Consider the following 18,402-nt stretch of genomic DNA (forward strand, 5'->3'; position numbering starts at 1 on the left):
TAATAAACACACTGTTATTTTTCCACAAAGTCACCATCATTTTCTATGCACTTCCACCATCTGAGCTGATGCTTTATTTCAATCCTTAAAAGTTCTCACTCTTTCTCTGGAGGGTTTCGCAAACGATGTGCTTGAGCTGGTCGTCAACTGCAAAATGGGTTCCACAGAGTGCATCCTTCAGCAGGCCAAAGAGGTGACAGTCAGAAACAATCATCCAGACAGGGTGAGGAAGAACGTTGCACTCCAGTTTTGCAATGGCCTCCATTGTGCGAAGACTGGTGTAGGATCATTCGTTGTCATGGAGAAGAAGAACCCTGTTAAGGTTCAACATTTCCCCATATTGGAGTTGATTGTGGTGCACTCCAAGAAGTCCACATGCAAAACCCCATCTTTGTCCCAAAACACTGTCGCCACGACTTTACCAAAAGAAGGCTGTCTTTTGAACTTCTTCTTGCACGGTGAATTTTGATGGTGCCACTCCATCGACTGTCTATTTGTTTCAGGGTCATAATGGTGGACCCAGGTTTCGTCATCTGTGACTATGCATGAAAGGAAAACCTCTCCTTTACTCTCATAGTGCTGAACAAGTTCCATACAGATGGTTTCCGGGCTTCTTTGTGCTCATGTGTCAGCATTTTCAGGACCCACCAGGTACAAACCTTGTTGTAGCTTAGGTCCTTTATGATGGTTATCACAGCAGGTTTACCTATACCTACTGCATTGCACAATTCACGTGTTGTGATGCTGCAGTTCTCTTTGATTAGCACGTCGATCCGGCTCTTGTTGTATGTTGTCACTGACATTACTGGCCAGCTGCTTCAGGGCTTGTCAACAATGTCACTTTCCTCACTCTTAAAGTATCTTACCCAACGTCTAACTGTACTCACATATACGGTATTGTCACCATAAACATATTTAAGATGTATGGATTTTGATAGGTGCCACTTCTTCCCTGGTAAACAATTCAATCACCACTCTTTGCTTGATATGTATATCTGTAACATCCACCATTTTGAACTATCCATGTGCTGCACTCATGAGACTGATCACAGCACCACTCAGTATGGTGAAACTAGAGACCTCTAGTGATCACTCAGTGACACTCGAAATGATCTACGTCGACACATTTTAAAGAACAAAATTAGGAGGCATTACTTTTGTACTGGTCCTCATACTGTTGAAAGATTATGCAGTCTAAAAGAAGAATGTAGCAACGTTACCGCTACAGCCAATTATTACTTAGTTCATGCCTCAGGAAACTTTCCTAGGTATCACATTTTAAGCCTTAAGTTTAAAAAATAAATAAAAAAATAATAAAACAGTTATTAATATATCATTTATTCAATATCAATATATTGAATAAATAACACTTCTCCACTGGCGAAGTGTTATTTATTCGAGGTAGTACAATACCATGGCAACTCGTGAAGGCATTCACAATATGAGATATAACCAAAATGATGCCAATTTAATTAATTAATTAATTCCCAATATGAATCAAACTTATGGTGTATGACTTAGGTTCTAAAAATAATAATAATAATACACACAGTTTAAATAACAGTAGCATTCAGTCAATTAGAAGCATCCAGTGAGTCATACACTATAAGTTTGATTCATATTGGGAAACACTATTTCAAGAAGTTATAAAAAAATTCACTCTGAAGTACACCACTTCATTAGCACTTGATAAAGTGGTGGACTTCAGAGTAAATTTTTTTAGTTGAGGAGATCAAGTCAAAATAAGAAGTGGTCTCTGCCTTTTTTTTTCTATTCTCATATATGTGAATTTGCATTCTATGATTGCTACCTGCTAATGGTTCCTGTGCTATCTACCCTATATTACTATTTGGGTCACTGGCAATGATCAGGTTCAGATTATTCTAGGACAGTCATCTAGTTAGTTTTAAAATTTTGTCCCCCATGGTGAGGTTTCCTCCGAGTTTGTTCTAGTTAATAGACTTCAGATTATATGCAAATGAATATTGTGGCCATATTAGTCGCTATTGCATATCAATATATATAACAAAAATATTACAAGCAATACTGCATATTCCTTAACGTGATCTTGGACATATGTAATAAGTCACTGTATTGCAGTTAAATTAGTGTGAGGTAATATTTCACTGAGCACAAATCTTACATAAAATTGCTGTTATGTTTATATAAGTACAGTGAAACTTCCCTTTAACGGACAGCCATGGGGAACGAGAATGTGTCCGTTCGAGAGAAGTGTCCGCTAACAAGAAGTCTGAGGGAGAGAAAAAAAAAGAAAGAAAAAAAAAAGAAAGAAAGAAAAATCGTTAAACGTTTAATGTAAAATTAAATTAAATTATATACAGATTTTGCACAATATTTTTGTAAATAATATACAATTGTGCTATGCATATTATGACTTTATCTTAAGAAAAATACATACAGTAATTACTTATTTTCTTCTGCACCTTCTTTCGGCTGATAATTTTTTTTTCAACATTTGTTTGGAGTGAAGAAACCATCGAAAGTCTTTCAGTATCTTCTTCAGTGGCGAAAAACATTTTTAAACGATTGATTTGTATGAGCGCTTCTTCTATTTTCATCGGTGGTTTGTCGTTAATATGTTCTTCGACAGAATGACCTCCTTCCATTTCTTCATCCTCATGAGGAACTTCTTGAAAAATATCGATGATAATGTCGTTGATATCTAGAGCACCATCTTCTGTAGTGAGGTTCGAGTCTATATCTTTGTAGCCAGGGTCGCTTGTAGCGGAAGTATTGTACATTATCAATAGATGTTGAAGTTCTTGTTCTTCTTGGTGCTCCACGTTGCTGTTCACAACTTCAGTTTTTGCGTTTGAAAAGCCAGACTTTACAAAACAGTTCACGACAGTTTGTTTTCTAATTGCGTTTACTGAAGAGGAAATCCGTTGAATCGCATCTAGGATGCTGAGTTTCTTTGCAAGGTTACTCGCACATGTTACATCGTTCATGTTTGCAATGAGATGTCTTAAAACACGTTTTCTGTAGTGAAGTTTAAAATTTTTTATTATCCCTTCATCCAAGGGCTGACACTCTGCAGAAGTGTTTGGTGGCAGAAAAACGATTTGAATGTTGGACAATTCAATGTGCGGGTGAGATGCAGCATTATCCATGATAAGAATAATTTTTCTGTTTTGACGAATCATGTTTTGGTTAAAGTGAATTATCCATTCGCTCGTGTTATCGTGTGTCATCCACGCTTTTTTATTAGACTTCCAGTCAACATTCAAAAGATTCAACTTTATGCCCTTGAAACAACGAGGATTTTGTGGATTTCCTATAACAAGAGGTTGTTCAGTCTCCCAGCATATTTGTACACAATAGTACAGTCAAGCGTTCCTTAGAAATTTTTCCGCCCTGGCACTTTTCGTTTTTTAGACTCATTGTTTTTTCAGGAAGAGCTTTAAAAAACAACCCTGTTTCATCCCAGTTGTAAATATCCTTAACTTCAAAATCACGACATAAATCTTCCAATTTGACGGTCCACTCTGTTACAACCCCAGTATCAACAGATCCACCTTCACCACTTACGGTTTTCCAAGAAATTTTATGCCCAGTTTTGAACTTTTTTGTCTAGCCATCCCACAGAAGCTTTGAACTCATTTACTCCCATAGATTTCGCAACCTCCAAAGCCTTTTCCCTAATATAGGCCCATTAATGGGAATTTTTTTAGCACATTCGCGACAAAACCACTCATATGTAACGTTGTCAATTTGAAGTCCAACAGTTTTGGGAATGATTTTTGAACCTGATAATTTTCGTGTTGCCAAAATTGTTTGAGCAGTTCATTTTTTTTCTCTTTAGGATGTCGCTTACCTGCGTGTTCCCGATTTTGAATTTTGCAGCGAGATTGCGAACACTATTTTTTTGCCGATCATACGCATTAATGAGTTCGACTTTATCTTTTAAAGTTAAATGTTTACGAGAAGACACTGTGCACTTCACACGACACTGAACAAAACTGAAAACTCAAAAGACGAAAGGCCGACAAAATCCCCTCCCCCCCCCCACTGCACACACCGAATTCATCAGAAGTTTTACACGTGCCTTAAAATTCTTGAAAAAGGGTTTAGAACCGCAACGTAAACCTTGTTAAAATTCAGAGAATCGGAAATAGAAAATAAACACACGATTGAGGCAATACGTGGAAGAAAATTTCCTAGAAAAAGGGCCGTGAGCTCGCCCGTTATGGGGAGATCAAATTAAGTGCTAATCTAAATGAAACAGTGCAGATTGCCTGTCCGCATCCGTTACAGAGAATGTCCGCTAGACAGAAGCTGAAAACACGTTAAAACCAATGGAGGTGAGTTGGGGAATTTGAAAATGTCCGTTGTAGAGAGATGTCCGTTAAAGAGAGGTGTCCGTTAGGAGAAGTTTCACTGTATATCTTTATTATTATAGTTTTTTTTATTATTATTGTTTTAGAAAGGAAGAATATGGCAGAAGAAAGAGTAGGAGAGTTTCTGAAAATATGGGGACTCCACCAATTGCCTCCTCTGTTAAGAGGAGGCAATCGGTGGAGAAAATATCGGTGGAGGAGGCAATCGGTGGAGTCCCCATATTTTCAGAAAACGGAAGAAATTGTTTATTTCTGGTTGTTATAGGAGCTACACCAGTAGAGTGGGTAATAGAGGTAACATTAAGGAGGAAAGGAAATAAGCACTTTGAGAGTAAACCATGCCATATGTAGTGAACACGAGAATTATATCTCGTCAGGCCAAATGGTACCATTTGAAAATAGTGAAAACAAGGCAAAAGAGACAGCAATTTCAGATCATAACGTAAAGATGCAAAAACCCCTATTACGCTTTCAGAGAGTGGAAATCTGGTAGCCGGAGAGGTCTCCAGTGGGGAATCTTTGTTCTAGAGTTGCAGAAGGACAGTGGTGATACGTCAAAAATGATGGATAAAAAGGGCCACTGATGAGTGTTGCTGACCAGGTGGCAAAGACAGAAAACAACTAATAATTCTGTGGGAAAAGGGTCCCCACAAAAGAAAGAGAGAGTAATGTGTGAATTGAGAAAATAGTGCTAGCAAATGAAAGGAAAAAAAATAAATAATAAAATAAACATGTAAATACCTCATAGTTTTAATGTTATTTTTTATTCGTTCTCATGCTATCAACTACATGTTTTTGTTAAAATTGCCAAATAAATCTGTTACAGAACTTCATGTGGAACCGTAGATTGCCAATCATGAAAAAGATTTTACTGCAGATGGCATTATTGTGTTCTGTGTTGTTTGAGAAAAGGATGTTCCATGGAAGGAACAATTCTAGATCGCCATCATGTGAAAACATCATATATTATGGCCAAGCAAAGGAAAAGCAAGGAAAAATTTCCAGAGCAGTCACTTTTAACTAAGCCATGTACTTAAAAAGAAGAGAAAAGTGATTTTCAAAGGATTTGTGTCTTGCCCTGGTAAGCAGCAATATACCTTCAATAAGTTAAACAATCAAGCCTTCAAGCAATTTTTGAAAAAATATTGTATAAATCAAAATATTCCAGACGAATCTACCTTGAGAAAGAATTACCTTAATGCTATTTATGAAGACATTAATCACAAAATTTGTCAAGATATTAGAGAAAACTACATTTGGATGTCTGTTGATGAAATGACAGACGTTTATGGCTGCTGTGTTGCACGTTTTATATGTGGAATATTAGATGCAGAACAATTGTGTCCATATTTACTTGCTTGTAAGGCCCTCAAAAAAATTAATTACCCTACAATAGCAAGAGTTTGTAATGATTTTTTACAGTTATTATGGCCAGAATCGAACCATAGTGAAAAAATCTGCATTTTTGTTAGTGACGCTGCTTCGTGTATGGTAAAAGCCACTTCTGCGTTACAAGTTTTCTATCCAAAACTGATCCATGTTACTATCTTAGCCCATGGCTTACATAGTTTGGCAGAGGCAATTCACGAGAATTTTGATGAAATTAACAAACATATTTCTAGTATAAAAAATAGATTTTGTCAAAAGTGCCTCTGAGAATAGCAACTTACAGATATATGCTACCTACTCTTCCTCTCTCATCTGATTCTTTTCTCACAAGATGCGGTACATGGTTACAAGCAGCATCATTTTACGCTAAAAGTTTTGATTCTGTAAAAGAATTTGTTGATTCCTTGAATAGTATGCACTCAGTGGCTATTGGTAATGCTAATGCAGTGCTTTCTGATTCTTTGGCTAGAAAACATTTATTCTTCATCCAGACTCATTTCAGCTGGTTACCTAGCACAATTAAAGAGATGGAAAAGTTGAATTGCAAATTTCAACCATGCCTGGAGGCATAGGAGAAGAAATAAGAAGAAAATACAATAATGTTTTGAAAAGAATTCAGGATTTCACACTTTAAGGGAAATAGATGAATTCATAAATGGAAAAGGAAATGAACGTCCATTTCAAGTAGAGGCTTCAAAAGCTCACATTTTTAAATACAGTCCAATTACTTCCATAGACGTAGAAAGGTATAAAATGATATTCGATGATAAATACCACAAATTTACAATGGACCACTTTGAGAAATATATTATTCAAAGTGTGAGTTTGAAAGGGAAAACTTTTAAAAATGATGTTAAAACTTTTCATAAACAGTTTTATTACTTTAGCTTGTTGAATACAAAGAAACTGTGGTTTGATTAATTGTAATAAACGAGTAATAAATGTAAAAATTGTAGTACATATATTAGCGTTTTGGTGCATATTTTAGTATATTTTAATGTATATTTGACCTGTTTTTAGTGCATATAATCTGATATCTACTAATCAGTAAGGGGCAAATTGAAATTTCCTATAACAAGGTATTCACACTTGCCCATTCCTTCCATGTGCATGCAAAGCACTCTATATTCTTCTCAATCTTCTGATGTATAGCATACACCCTACCCCCACTCTCAGCGCCTCCGTAGCCAGGTGGGCAGGAGCAGCAGTGCGTAGCACATGCTTCTTGATTAGACTGGGGTTCGAGCCCATGACCACCGCATATCCCTGGAGCCGACCGGGCTAGCCGAGTGGGTAAAGTACCTGCCCGGTAACCCAAAGGTCGCGGGTTCGATTCCCGCCTCGGGCTTGGATCAAAGTACTGCAAAAAAACCTTGGGAGGTGCAATATGGCCACAGAAGCCGATGCGCCAACAACTACCAAATCAAAAAAAAAAATATATATATATATATCCCTGGAGCAATATGGCCTTAGTTGCTAATGCTCCTAAAAAAAATCCACTCTCATTTTCTCTTTGCTTTCTGCAACCTCATGTATTCAGTTTGATTATTTCCAAATCTGAGCATGCTCTTTTTGTGCATAGGCTGCTTTTAACAAATAACATGACTCCCACCTGGAGTTGCCACCTCTTCAGATTTGACCAAAGCCTTTAAGTTCAAGTGTGCCATGTCTGGGTTCTTGATTTTTTCAACATTTCTCTGGGTCATGAAATGGTAAAGAAAAAATAAAATATCTATTTCATTTTGAGTGATTGTGATATTATTGTATATTATTATGCAATTTTTTTTTTTTGGTTGCAACTTAAAAAGCTATTTAACAATTATATCATATCCACAATTTAAGCTGTGGCATTGATAAGATCCTAAACTGGAAATTATAAATATGTACAAAAAAATAACTATCATGAAAGAAGCCCTCTTAATAATTTTTTGCTAACAAATTAATTCTTACTTATAAAATAATCTAAAAAATATATTTTAGTTTTTGCATTGGAATGTATAGAGTACCATTATTAATAAAACTACAGAAAGAATTTTATTTGTGGAAGTAGGCCATTATTATATAGAAGATTACGATTAGCAGGTTAATGAGAAACTGTTTACTGTAGTCATTATAACTAAATAAACCAGAATTTAAATTTTGTTGTATAAAAGCTGACTTCTTTTGTTGTGATGTTGATTGTTAACAAGAAAAGAGTAATTAAACAGTCTTTTTGCTTATAATATTTTCAGTTTTTTTCCTATTATTAGATATACAGGGTGTCTCAAAAATATTGGTACAAACGTTTAGGGGAGGTAGGTAACATTTAAAGGAATGTGAATCGCATAGGAACCCATAACCGGAAACGTCACCATAAGTCGGTACACGGCACTGTTCATCAGTTCGCGAGAGGGAAAATTTCTGGTTTACTCATTCAAGCAGTAGTCGCCGCACGAAGAGCATGCATCAATATACGAACTGTAAGCTGGCAGACATGCACCTAGTGTATGGATTAGCAGAGGGCAATGGACAAGCCGCTCAATGAATTTATGGAGAACACTTCCCAGACAGACATGTACCGGACCACCGTTTGTTTGCGCGTGTGCATCAAAATTTGTGCGATTATGGATCATTTAGAGGTAACAGGAGTAGTGCGGGCAGACCACGTTCGACGCGAACTCCAGCCATGGAAGAAAGTGTGTTGAATGCCGTCCAGAATAATCCTACTACCAGCACAAATGCCATTGCCTCTGCCTTAGGAGTGTCTTGTTGCAGTGTACACCGTGTCTGGCCCGACGATTCCTTACACCCCTTTCATCTCCAAAGGATTCAGTTACTGCTCCCCCAAAATCATCCTGCACGTGTGGCTTTTCACAGTGGTTTCTCCAAGCAAGTGTTCAAGACTTGAATTTTCCAGCCTATGTTTTGTTCACGGATGAGGCTTATTTCACTCTGGAAGGCTTATTCAATCAGCACAATGCTCATGTGTGGGCTCACAACAACCCACATGGTGTGCACCCCCATGCAGCACAACATCGCTTCGCAATAAATGTGTGGGTAGGTATGGTCAGTGACTGCTTAGTCGGCCCATACCTGTTACCATCCCGCATGAACTCCGCTAAATATCGGATCTTTCTTGAACAAGTTCTACCAGGGTTACTTGACGATATTCCAGCAAATGTGAGACACAACATTTGGTTTCAACATGACGGGGCGCCTGCCCATTATGGAAGGTGTGTTCGTGACCATTTGAACAGGCGTTTTGGGCATCAATGGATTGGCCATGGTGGACCCGTTGCCTGGCCCCCACACTCACCTGATTTATCAAGCCTTGATTTCTTTCTTTCTGTGGGGGGGGGCCCTCAAATCTGTCGTGTATGAATCGCCTGTGGAGACGGAAATGGATCTCGTGGTGAGACTCATATGTGCTGCTGCTACTGTCAAAGAAACTCCAGGTGTGTTCAACCGTGTCCGCCAGTCCATGCTGCGTTGGTGTCACGCATGCATCACATCTCGTGGTGGAACCTTCGAGCATCTGTTGTAACATCATGAAATGCATCCATCTCATACTCCATTGTCAATATTATGTCAAATAAATGTTTGCCACTAATTACTGTCTTGTGTCATTTCTGCTTCTTGTGCCTCTGCTACTACTTTCCCGTGACGTTTCCGGTTATGGGTTCCTATGCGATTCACATTCCTTTAGATGTTACCTACCTCCCCTAAATGTTTGTACCAATATTTTTGAGACACCCTGTATATACTATATAATACTGCAGCAGTATCAACATGTTGAGTAGTACATTTCACATATTGATACTGCTGCAGTTTTCAACAGTATGAACTGTTGTTTCCTTACATCTCTTCTGACAACAGAGAATTGTATGGCAGTTCATAATACAGGTTATCTTCTGAAAAATTACCAGAAAAAATTATTTCAAAAAATTACTAGAAACTTGTTCAAAGTTTTCTGGCCCAGTTGCAGTTAGTGTTAGAAAGAGCATAAAAGCTTCCATTTAGTTAGTTCCATTATTCCTGCTGACCGGGCTAGCCGGGTGTGTAAAATGCCTCCCTAGCAACCCAAAGGTCGCGGGTTCGAATCCTGCCTCGGGCTTGGATCAAAGTACTGCAAAAACCTTGGGAGGTGCATTATGGCCACAGAAGCCGATGCGCCAACAACTACCAAAAAAAAAAATAAAAAATAATAACCATTATTCCTGACATAGATGTCAGAAACTGATATCAAAACCTTTTGCAGTTTTTCAGGCAGAATAAAGAGAATTTTCTTAATTTAAACTTATATAAACTGAACAATTCTTATCCTTCAGAATTTGATTAGGTTTTAAAGACATACAGTATGTTCTTTCATTAATAGTTAAAGGAAATAAGTTCTGCCCAGATTTATCCCTTGCCAGTATAACTTCAAAATGAAATACAGTAATTAGATTTTACTATTATAGTGTAGGAAATTCTAATTTCCATTAGATTTCATCATTTATGAACTTTAATTAAATTTTAATGCTGCCTGAATATCTTTATAAACTGATTTAATTTATACTTATAAAAAAATATTTGTTTAGTTTGCTTTTAGGACTACGGGAATATAATGATCGCTTGTTAGAATTAGAGAGAGCATTTTTGCTTCCTGATGGAGCTGCTACTGATCTTCCTTATCGGTAAGTAGTGTATTCTGGTATAAACTGAAAGAAAAAAGGTTATAAAATACTTTAGTAATAGCATCAGTATAGTCACAGGTTATTAGCTTAGCAATTAAATCAAAAATTTTTTATTATATGTACAATAAGTTATTCATTTTATATTAGTCCTTGAATTGTATAAGGTTCATTTTTGATGAGATGATAGAACAATTCTTAAACTTCCTTTACTTTCCTTGGCCGTTAGAGATAATACAGTGAAAGTCCATTATGCTGCCACAAAAAATGTTTGGCCCAAAAAGTTGTAAACTCCCCTGGCCATGATAGCTGTACAGACCACACACATTGGACCCTGCACTAGCTGGATGGAGATTCCAGTTCTTTTTATGGCCAAAAATTTCGGGCTGTTCCCTCCTCACTTTTGTAGAACTGCTGATTCATTATCTTACATAGAGTGGTGAATGATGCCTGAATAATCAAAATGATCAACATTATTTTGACATTTGAGTGATTCTCTCATCCTTTTTTCATTACAGTTAAAGCTCTTTTCATACAGTTAAAGACTACACAATTGTTCCCACATTAGGTCGTCCTCCAACTTGCTTTAATGCCTGGGATATGGTCATTTGGCAAAAGTATGTGTTGAAGAATCACAAACATGTGGGCATTGTGGAAATACTGAGCATAATCTCACTGATTGCCCAAACAAATATAAACCATCAGAGTGTTCAAACTGTAGAAAAAGAAAAAGAAACTGCACACATTCTTTTAAGGACCAAAAATGCTAAGAATATCTAAAAGCCATTGAAGCAATTCATTCCAAGACCTTCTATAGATAATAGAACACCTACAAGTAATGATTGAGGAAATATACAAAATGTGTCTTAAATTTTTACAATTAAATTGTCAGCGGTGCAGAGCAGTAACTAATGATCTGACTACGCTCTCTCATGAGCACTCAATCCAGGTTCTTGCCCTACAGGAGCTTTATTCTTATATGGGCCTTCCCATCTGTTATCGCATTATCCAGTCTAATTCCACTACAGTTCGAATAGGTGGAAATGTTCAATGTAAAATCTAGGCTGCAATTGCCATTTTGGACCCAACCTTAATGGTTACAAAAATTTCTAGTCTTTGTACTAAACATGCTGTGTGTGTTTGGAGGGTTGGTTTGGTCAGATTTATATAGTTTCCCTGTACTGTCGGTGTTCTCAATATGGGGTTTCTATACAGCCTTTTGTAGATTATCTTGACACAACTTTGCGATCACTTAAAGACAAACATGTTATCATAATGATGGATGCTAATGCTGAATCTACACTCTGGAATAGTGCCATACAAATGAAAAAGGTGAATTGCTGGAAGATATTATTCTGTCTCATCGATTAACTATTTTAAGCACATTAGGTCATCCTCCAACTTGTGTAACACCATTAGGTCACTCGTATTGATTTCACTCTGGCAACTGCAAGTGTTGCTCCCAGACTCGGCAATTGGATATAAATGTTATAACATTTCATCTTGGAGGTGATGTCTTGCGATCAAGATTGGATTATTCTGCAGATGTCCCTAGATTTTATACAAAAAATGGAAAATGGCAGGTCTTTGATGAGTACTCAGGGAAATGCTGATCCATGGGGATTTATTTATAAGCTGTTGAACAATAAAATTCCACCTGGAGAGGTGTTTGCTTTGGTCAGAGCTGCGGATGATCAGAATACTTTGTCTTGGGCACCCACTATTAATAGAATCCTTGATGTCATTATCCATCAGGATAATGAGGATTGTGTTCATCCCATGCAAGCAAAAATCAAAATGAAAAACTCTGCCTATACTGGTTCTCCTGAGGGAACCCCCTTTCTCAATGGAGGAGATCGGCTCTGTCATCAGATCAATGCACTCCGGAAAATGCTCGGGTAATGATGTTTTGGAGGTTGATATGATTAAACAGGTATGGAAGATTGTTCCTGCTGTTATCTTTGCTTTGTTTAACTCTTGTCTTTCACAGGATGTTTTTTCTAGGGCATGGAAGATTGCTAATTTGGAGATCTTACTTAAAAATCCAGAGAAGCCTAAGTCTGATCCATCCTCTTACAGGCCTATTGCCTTGCTCCCTGTTTTGGGAAAGGCACTCGAGAAGGTCATTGCTGAACGTGTTTTGATTGTCTACACTAATAAAGGGCTTTCATCTCTAGTGCAGTATGGATTTACACATGGCAAGGGTATGGAGGATGCAGTTGCTTCTCTTCTGGCATCACAGGTGGAGACTACAACTAAATATTTGCTTGGCCTCTTTGTGGACTTCAAAGGGGCCTTTGACGCCCTTTGATGGCGGTTGCATAGTGCCCTGGAGAGGTTCCGGGAGGCAGAAGTGTCAAGACCAATATACAGTCTTTTGTCAAGTTACTTCTCACATCGTTCCATAAACATCAAGAATGGATCTGTACAGATCTCCAGAAATGTTTCACAAGGATGCCCACACGGGTCAGTACTGGGGCCCTGTGTTGGAATCTTGTATTTGACTTTTGGCTTAACAGAAGATTTGTAGCAATCACCATGATTGCATATCCGGATGACCTTACTATTCTTGTGCAGGGAAACTCAAGGACATCTTTGGAGGTTACAGCCAATCACGTACTGCAGGAACTTTCCACCTGGTCTGAAGTACATAAACTCCAGGTCTCAACATCTAAAACATCTCAGATGTTGTTGAAGGGTAAGCTAGACAGAGGGCATCCTACACTGATCAAGTATTGAGGGCAGTCCATTAAGTATAATTCTACAACTAAGTATTTAGGCATCTATCTTGATCACACCTTAAGTTTTCTGCCTCATATAAAGTACATAAAAGAAAAGTGTAAATCAATTCTAGAAATATTGCGATTAGTAACCAGAAAGGAGTGGGGTCTGAGAAGTCACTCTCCCAGACTATATTACAATTGTCTTTTTGTTTGTTATTACCTATGGTGCCGGTGCTTGGGACTATAGAGCTACTAAGTCTGCTGTTATTAAATACAGTAAACCCCCTCTGTTCGCGGTATTTGTATTCGCAGTTTTGCGTATTCGCGGTCGCTGATTTAATATAAAATGAAACCTAAAAAAATGTGAATTTTAAATCGCCATGAACATTTTCCGCCATAAAAAAACATGGGCGTGGCTAAAATCATCTTTCCCGATCAAAACAGTGCTCAGTGGGTGGGGGGAGAAGGGTGAAAAAATCGCAAGCGTGGATGTTTCTCACTCATCCTTGTTCAGTATGTGCTATGCGCTTGTCATGGAAGGTTTCGTCGTTTGCTTTTAATTTATATGCTTATAAATTGATATTCTTACAAAAGTGAAAAATCTACCGTTTTGCAGTGTATTAGTGTAAACAGACTTTTTCGAGTGTATTAACGGTAGAAAGTGACTTTATTGTGGGCAAATTCTTTTCTAACCCCTACAAAAATATGGCTACGAATAACAAGGGAATTGTGAAAAGATCAAAGAAGGTGATGACATTAGCGAGTAAAATTCAGTTATTAGACAAAATTTCTAATGGTGAAAGTGTCACGTCAGTGGCAAAACATTATAAAATCAATAAGTCAACGGTATGATCAATCAAGAAATCGGAAGAAAAAATCCACCATAGTGTCCGTGAAAACGCACTAATTGCTTCAAAAATTTCCTCTGTAACTCATGATGTTAAATTAGAAAAAATGGAAAAGGCTTTAAATCTGTGGATAGAAGACTGAACTCAAAATAAAATTCCCTTAAGTTCATTCATCATTCGTGAAAAGGCAAACCACCTTTATCAACACTTTAGTGAAACTGGTAATAGCACTGACGGGATAAGTTTTTTAGCTATAGCAAAGGCGCTGGATTGAAAGATTTGTTTGAAATTTCTAATAAATATTACATTTAATATTAAATTGTTTCTTATTTTCATTTCGATGCCTCATGCTTGCATTTCACTATGTACTGTCTATGTACATAGTCATATTATGAAGGTACATATAATACATACATAGACAAAATTTTAGACTAGTTTTTCTTACATATTTCATACTTTGGAACAGAACCCCTTTATTACTATGGGAGCCATAACTCAGTATTCGCGTTTTCAGTATTCGCTGCATTTCTCAGGAACATAATCCTCACGAATAGCGGGGGTTTACTGTAATTGTTACTGGCCCAGCGTGCTGCCCTCTTGATGATGTCTAGAGCATGTAGGACTACATCTATTGTGGCTTTACAGGTTCTGTTGAGAAAACTACCAGTACATTATGAGATACAATACAGATACTTGAATTATCATCTGAAAAAAGCACACCCTATTTCCTTGGAAGATCTGCAGCTTGATTTGAGTGTTTCTTTAGCTTCTGAAAGGAAAAGACTGTTCCATCTACATTGAAAAATGGCAAAGAGATTGGAATACCTTAGATCTTGGTAGTGTAACAAGAGAATTTTTACCTTTAGTTAGAGAGTTCAAAAAGAAAGAATTTTTATGGTTTTCTCCAGGATTGCATGGCACATTCCTGCTGTCAGGTCATGGCAGCAGCATTAATAGTAAACTGTTTAAACTGAGACTGTCTGCTACTGCACTTTATCTATGTGGGGCTGAAGAGAACGTGGATCATATCTTACTTGATTGTGACTACTATTTGGACTACACACAAAAACTTCAACTTATTGCAGGACTCTTCACCAGTGAAAATAAATCCTTACTTGTTCAATCTCAGGTTGCATTTAATGCTCGTAATACATTTGCTACACGTATCTTCAAAATGAGAGATGAACTTCAATCAGTTAACCCCAGATAGACTTTTGTTCTTGTAACCCTTTGTACCTCAGGGTTGGTGTACTGAAAAATTACTTCTAACTATAACATCTCACAGTGACTACTTCTATTAGATGGTAACAATGTTTTGTTATATATTAGAACTACTTTCGGATTTCTACTGCCTCTGAAGATTCTTCTATTTGATCCTTGGGAAAGCTACTCCAGTGGATTTTCCTTTTGGACTTGTATTGTCTGGTGAACTTTTGAAGCCAACTTGGACTTGCTACTGATTGTACATAGTATATATATTTTTGTTAATACTGAATCTTGCCCTATTTATGGAGTGTGATGGGGTGAAATTTGGTCCATTATCTTTGGACTCTTTCCTCAAAGAAGACAGGAATGTCTCTGATGGGCTTTCTTTCTTTGCTGATCTTGATACCACAATGGGACTTTTGGTAAGTTGCCAGGTCACACAACATAACACCAGAACAGAGCACAAAATTTACACACAAAATGTATGACCGGATTTAGCACAAGAAGTGTAAAAGCAGCTAATGGAGAAAACCCTGGGGTCCACAACAACTACACTTAAACACCTAATACTTAAATGCTTTTTTCATTACTCTCCATTGCGAAGAGTAAGCCTTTGTTTCAAACCCATAACTGTAAATGATTGACTTCAGGTCTTCAGTTAGGATGCTCATCACAAATTTGGCAGATACATGCTGCATCTACAAATCATCACTTAATGCGAACTGAACTTTGTAAAACATTAATTCTTAAGTCATTGGTTATCTCCCGTATTGTCAATTGGTAATTGCTACAAATAAGATCTGTTGCTTTTGCAACATGTTTGACAGTTTTTATAGTAGATGGATGTTCAATATGAGATTCATCTTTGACGGATTCCCAGCCATCTCTGAAGTTAGCACTTAAAAGTAATACTTTTCTGAAAGCACATCCCCTGAAGGTCTTTTAGCAATTCAGTAGTTTCAGCCGACCGGGCTAGCCGGGTGGGTAAAGTGCCTGCCTGGCAACCCAAAGGTCAAGGGTTCGAATCCCGCCTCGGGCTTGGATCAGAGTACTGCAAAAACCTTGGGAGGTGCACTATGGCCACAGAAGCCGATGCGCCAAAAACTAACTAAAACAAACAAACAATCAGTAGTTTCACATAGCTGATTTCTCAGTTTGTCAGCAAAATTTCATACAAATTCTCTGTTCAACTTGTTTATTCATATTATTCATATTCGTATTTCACACCATATAATTCATCAAAAAGATGTTGAGTGCAGAAAAACATGTCTTCGATTTAATTTCAATAAAATTTCGATTTAATTTCAATAAAATTTCATTTAATTTTTTAATTTAATTTTTCGATTTAATTAAAATAAAATTAGTGGCGTCCCTCAGGGTTCAGTTTTGGGTCCATTATTGTTTTCTGTATTTATAAATGATATTGATGATGGTATATCAAGCTTAATTTCCAAATTTGCAGACGATACAAAGGTTGGCACGGTTGTTAAGGACACTACTGACATTATGCTGCTGCAACAGGAGCTGGAAAGGTTGAGCAGATGGGCTGAGAGGTGGCAAATGAAGTTTAACATTGACAAACGTAAAGTACTACATATGGGAAACAGCAACCCCAGAGCAACATATCAACTCTGTTGGTACTGCACTGACAGTGGTAGAGAATGAAAAGGACCTGGGGGTAATTGTGCAGGCAGATGTGAAGTTCTCTGAGCAGTGCAGACGGGCTGCAAGAGTAGCTGATGGTGTCTTATCAATGATATACAGGAATTTTTCTAGCAGGGATAAGGAGGTGATTATTCCCTTGTATAAGGCAATGGTCAGGCCACACCTTGAGTACTGTATACAGGTCTGGAGGCCTCATTTCAAGGAGGATGTAGAGCTTCTGGAACGAGTACAGAGAAGGGAAAAAATATTAGTGAATGGAACAAAGGGTTGCTCTTACAAAGAAAGGCTTAAGTTTTGTAAATTAGTGTCTGGAGACTAGGCACAGGCGAGGTGATCTGATAGAGGTGTATAAAGCCTTGAATGGTTTGAGCATGCTCAGTGCTGATGGGATGCTTTGTCTTGCTCAGAATAATCACCTGAGAGGGCATAAATTCAGATTGAGGAAAGACAGATGTAGGATAGTTGTGCGGAAATTTGCCTTTAGCCAACGGGTAGTTGGTTGGTGGAACAGGCTTCCATCCCTTGTTGTGGAAGTTGATAGCCTAAATAAATTTAAGGCTCAGCTGGACAGGTATTTTGAATGAACAGAGGGGTGAAATGGAAGAATTTTTTTTTTTTTTTTGCTGATGCTGCATAAGTTTGCTTTCTTGCATCGTATGCCTCTACTAATGCTAATGCTTATTTTTACACATTATGGTGAATTTTTTGTGTATGAAGTTTAATTTACAGTGTTTTTGCTGGGTTTGATTTGAAAGAACCCCCATTCAAGTGCACACACAACTAAACTGACTTTTAAAATTTACATCTCTTTTCCTGTTTATTTTTAGCCATGTAATCTATGGACCTCATCATCTAAACAGCTACCAAGGGACATTATTTCCTCACTTAGTGGAAGCTTTAGATAAAGCACAGACTAGTAATGATGCAAATGATTGGGAACAAGTAAAACTGCAGATGTCGTATGTTCTTCATGGCTTGCGCTCTGCCACTGGAGTGTTAAATAGTGAGGTACTGGTTGGACATAGTGATGAATTATAGAAATCTGTGATATAGTACTTTCAAGAAATTATAGTAACTAGGGTATTTGAATAATTGGTTCTTGTAAAATGAAAAGCTTCCTTTAATTTAATTTTAAAGAAATATTTATTTTCATTTAATTCAGATATGTAAATGCTATTTTGCATTTACATACACATTTAGTGTATCAAGTAGTCAGTTTTTTGTTGTCATTGTTGTTTGTTTTTTATTCCATTAACTGGTTTTTATAGTAACTACCTTTGTTGGATAGTGGTAATTATTATAACATTTCTGTCTAGCATGACTGGAATGACTGAGCATTTTCTTCATTTAAACTTTGCAGGGAACACTTCTTAAGGACTATTCCCAAAACAGATATTTATTTGGAATAAAAAAAGACCAAAATATTTCACTTTCCAAACACTTCTTCTTTTTATGAGTGGCTGTACAAAACATAATTTTTTAAAATTATATTACCAGTGTAATATATTGTAATGTACACATCTGTTACCTTTTTCCTGTATTTAACATCTACAAATGGCTG

The 18,402-nt window shown here is 37.2% G+C and overlaps 1 protein-coding gene across 1 annotated transcript in view; it reads left to right on the plus strand.

Moving 5' to 3' along the window:
- LOC150086707 (N-acetylated-alpha-linked acidic dipeptidase 2-like) overlaps nt 1-17,915 on the plus strand; it is a 231,043-nt gene extending 213,128 nt beyond the window's left edge. Inside the window, exons 18-19 of the mRNA XM_090371536.1 lie at nt 10,307-10,402; nt 17,669-17,915. Coding sequence (XP_090227662.1) covers nt 10,307-10,402; nt 17,669-17,879 — 307 coding nt within the window. The 3' untranslated portion in view covers nt 17,880-17,915. The remainder of the gene's footprint in view (nt 1-10,306; nt 10,403-17,668) is intronic.
- Nucleotides 17,916-18,402: the final 487 nt, after the last annotated feature.

Source organism: Mastigoproctus giganteus, chromosome 4, assembly GCF_048544385.1.
Source record: "Mastigoproctus giganteus isolate SK-2022 chromosome 4, ASM4854438v1, whole genome shotgun sequence".
Taxonomy (NCBI): Eukaryota; Metazoa; Arthropoda; class Arachnida; order Uropygi; family Thelyphonidae; genus Mastigoproctus; species Mastigoproctus giganteus.